Source organism: Lutra lutra, chromosome 1 (assembly GCF_902655055.1).
Source record: "Lutra lutra chromosome 1, mLutLut1.2, whole genome shotgun sequence".
Lineage (NCBI taxonomy): Eukaryota > Metazoa > Chordata > Mammalia > Carnivora > Mustelidae > Lutra > Lutra lutra.
The window spans coordinates 221,867,150-221,869,681 of record NC_062278.1 but is presented as its reverse complement, the minus strand read 5'-3'; the positions used below and the strand labels follow the sequence as shown (position 1 = coordinate 221,869,681).

At 61.4% G+C, this 2,532-nt stretch overlaps 1 protein-coding gene across 1 annotated transcript; it reads left to right on the top strand.

Annotated features, from left to right (window-relative positions):
• Nucleotides 1-2,054, top strand: GADD45B (growth arrest and DNA damage inducible beta). The gene is made up of 4 exons (XM_047707181.1): nt 1-268; nt 378-479; nt 857-1,079; nt 1,335-2,054. Exons 1-4 carry the CDS (start codon nt 225-227, stop codon nt 1,446-1,448), a joined length of 483 nt encoding a protein of 160 aa, XP_047563137.1. The 5' UTR covers nt 1-224; the 3' UTR covers nt 1,449-2,054.
• Nucleotides 2,055-2,532: the final 478 nt, after the last annotated feature.

The window sequence follows — 2,532 nt, the reverse complement described above, 5'->3', positions numbered from 1 at the left end:
GAAGCCGTGGACGCGGTCCGTTTCTTCGCTGCGGTGCGGATTACTCTTGCTGAGGATTTTGCCTTTTTCGCCCCCTTCTTTGGGGGAGGATTTCGCTGCCTTCCGAAGGTCTTGAACGAGCGCGCGGGCTCCGTGGGAAGGTTTTGGGCTTTGCGGCCTCGGATTTTGCATTTTCTCGCTTGGGACTGTCTGGGCTGCTTTCCACTGTGGATTATAACTGCAACATGACGTTGGAAGAGCTCGTGGCGTGCGACAACGCGGCACAGAAGTAAGTAGCCCGGGCTGTGGCCCCCTGAGGTCAGCCAGGCCGGGCGGGATCCCGATCGATCGGTGGCCGGCCCGGCGGAGCGCTGACCCTCCTTCTCTCCTGACCCCAGGATGCAGACCGTGAGCGCCGCGGTGGAGGAGCTGCTGGTGGCCGCGCAGTGCCAGGACCGCCTCACCGTGGGGGTGTACGAGTCAGCCAAGTTGATGAATGTGTGAGTCACACACCGTCCCCGAACTGGGCGCGGGTGGGGACCCCCTCCGCTCTGCACCACCCCTGCTGCACCCCTCTCTCGCGCAGGGCTAGGATTTCCCCCACGCGTCCCGCTGTGGAGCGAGGGCCTCTGTGCTTGCTTTGGGAGGTGGGTTGCAGTATCCTGACTGCAGCATTGGCAAGTGCCCACCACCATATTTGCTGCTGTGCTTCCCCCCAGATATCCCCAAACGTGCATCTCCCCACCTTGCTTCCCCCTGCATGCACACGGGATCCCTTAGGCGCCTTCGGTTTCTCTTTGCTTTTCGAAACTCCCTTGTGCACAGCGGCCTTTCCGCAGCCCCCAGCTGACCCATCTCCTTCCTCTGGCCCCCTTAGGGACCCTGACAGTGTGGTCCTGTGCCTTCTGGCCATTGATGAGGAGGAGGAGGATGACATCGCTCTGCAGATCCACTTCACGCTCATCCAGTCCTTTTGCTGTGACAACGACATTAACATCGTCCGGGTGTCAGGCATGCAGCGTCTGGCCCAGCTGCTGGGCGAGCCAGCGGAGACCCAGGGCACCACCGAGCCCCGAGACCTGCACTGCCTCCTGGTCACGGTGAGTTGGACCTGGGACGTGCCCCACCCTGCCCAGGCACCTGGGTCTGTTTGTCAACAAAGTTGAGCTGGCCGGCCTCGCACCAGCTCAGCGCTCAGCCACGATCGGAACGTCCCGTGGGCAGCCCCGGCTGGCCCTCCTTCCCGGGGGAGCTATTTTGAGCTGGCCTGTTTTCCCCAGAGGGGCCCTGGGAGAGGGAGGCTCCCTGCCCACTCCTGGGGCTCCCACTGAACCCCTTCTTTCCCCCCGCCGCAGAACCCTCACACAGATGCCTGGAAAAGCCACGGCCTGGTGGAGGTCGCCAGTTACTGCGAAGAGAGCCGAGGGAACAACCAGTGGGTTCCCTACATCTCCCTCCAGGAGCGCTGAGACCCTTCCCAGCATCAACCTGCTGGGTTGCTACCAAAAATAAAAATAAAATAAATATTTGATCCCTCCCCCCCAGAACAACCCCCCAAAACAACCCAACCTGTGAGACCGTGGGGGCAGAATCATCGGAGAAGAGGGGAGCACGCAGCCGCCCCCAGGGCGGTGAGCCGGGAGCAGCACCCGCTGCGGCCCCCGTGAAAGAAGAAGAGGGGGACCCAGGCCAGCAGGAGAGGGGAAGCTGGAGCTCAGGCTCTGCGACAGAGCAGCTGGAGTGGGGGAGCCGTGGCCTCCCCCACAGTGGAGGGCCCAGACTCCACACTCGGGGTGGAGTGAGACCGACGGCGTCCTCACCCTTCTTGAGACAGGCGCTGCCATCTGCATGGGACTCGCGGGCGCGAGGGTCTGCACCCTTGCCAGGACGAGACTTCGGGACTTGGGAGCTGGGGCTGACCTTGCTCTGTACCCATGAACTCCCAGTTTGCAAACGTCAAGGACCATCTATTTTGTTACTTGCACTTGTTACTTGAACCACTGAGAGAGCCGGAAAGCTACAGATACACGTATTTTTACTTCTACGATGACCTTGTAATAAACTTCTAGAGCTTCTGGGTTCTTGTGTTTTTGCCGCCTCTGAGAGAGGCCAGGACCTCGCGCCCCCCCCTTGCGCCCCAGCAGCACTGCCCCCCAAGCCTCCTCCGCAGGCTCACCAGGAAGTGTTACCTAAGTCGCTGCTAGCAGCCCGGCTCCCCTGCAGAAACAGTACCTCTTCTCTCTGCAGCCGGCGCCAACCTCGCTGACAAACCTTGGCCTCTTTTTTTTTTTTTTTTTTTTTTTAATCCTCCCTCCTCCTGCCCCATAGCAATTAAAAGACCGGTTTATTACGAAACCTGGCTGCTGTGCCACAGCTGTTTCGGGCTGTGCTGGAGCCGGCCCCAAGCTCCAGGCCTAGAGAGACGCACCCCTGGGAAGCAGGCTGCAGCCCCTGGCCTCCCAGCCGCCACCAGCCCCAGGTCCAGAGAGGTCAGGAGGGCACCTGGACAGGAGCGGGCTCAGGGCTCGCAGCTGCCTTGGCAGGGCTGGTGGG

Bases quoted from the DNA above. Each gene is read 5' to 3' on its own strand.
- GADD45B (XM_047707181.1), top strand. From the start codon at position 225: ATGACGTTGGAAGAGCTCGTGGCGTGCGACAACGCGGCACAGAA. The intron at 269-377 runs GTAAGTAGCCCG...TCCTGACCCCAG, and splicing joins TGCGACAACGCGGCACAGAA to GATGCAGACCGTGAGCGCCG. The intron at 480-856 runs GTGAGTCACACA...TGGCCCCCTTAG, and splicing joins TCAGCCAAGTTGATGAATGT to GGACCCTGACAGTGTGGTCC.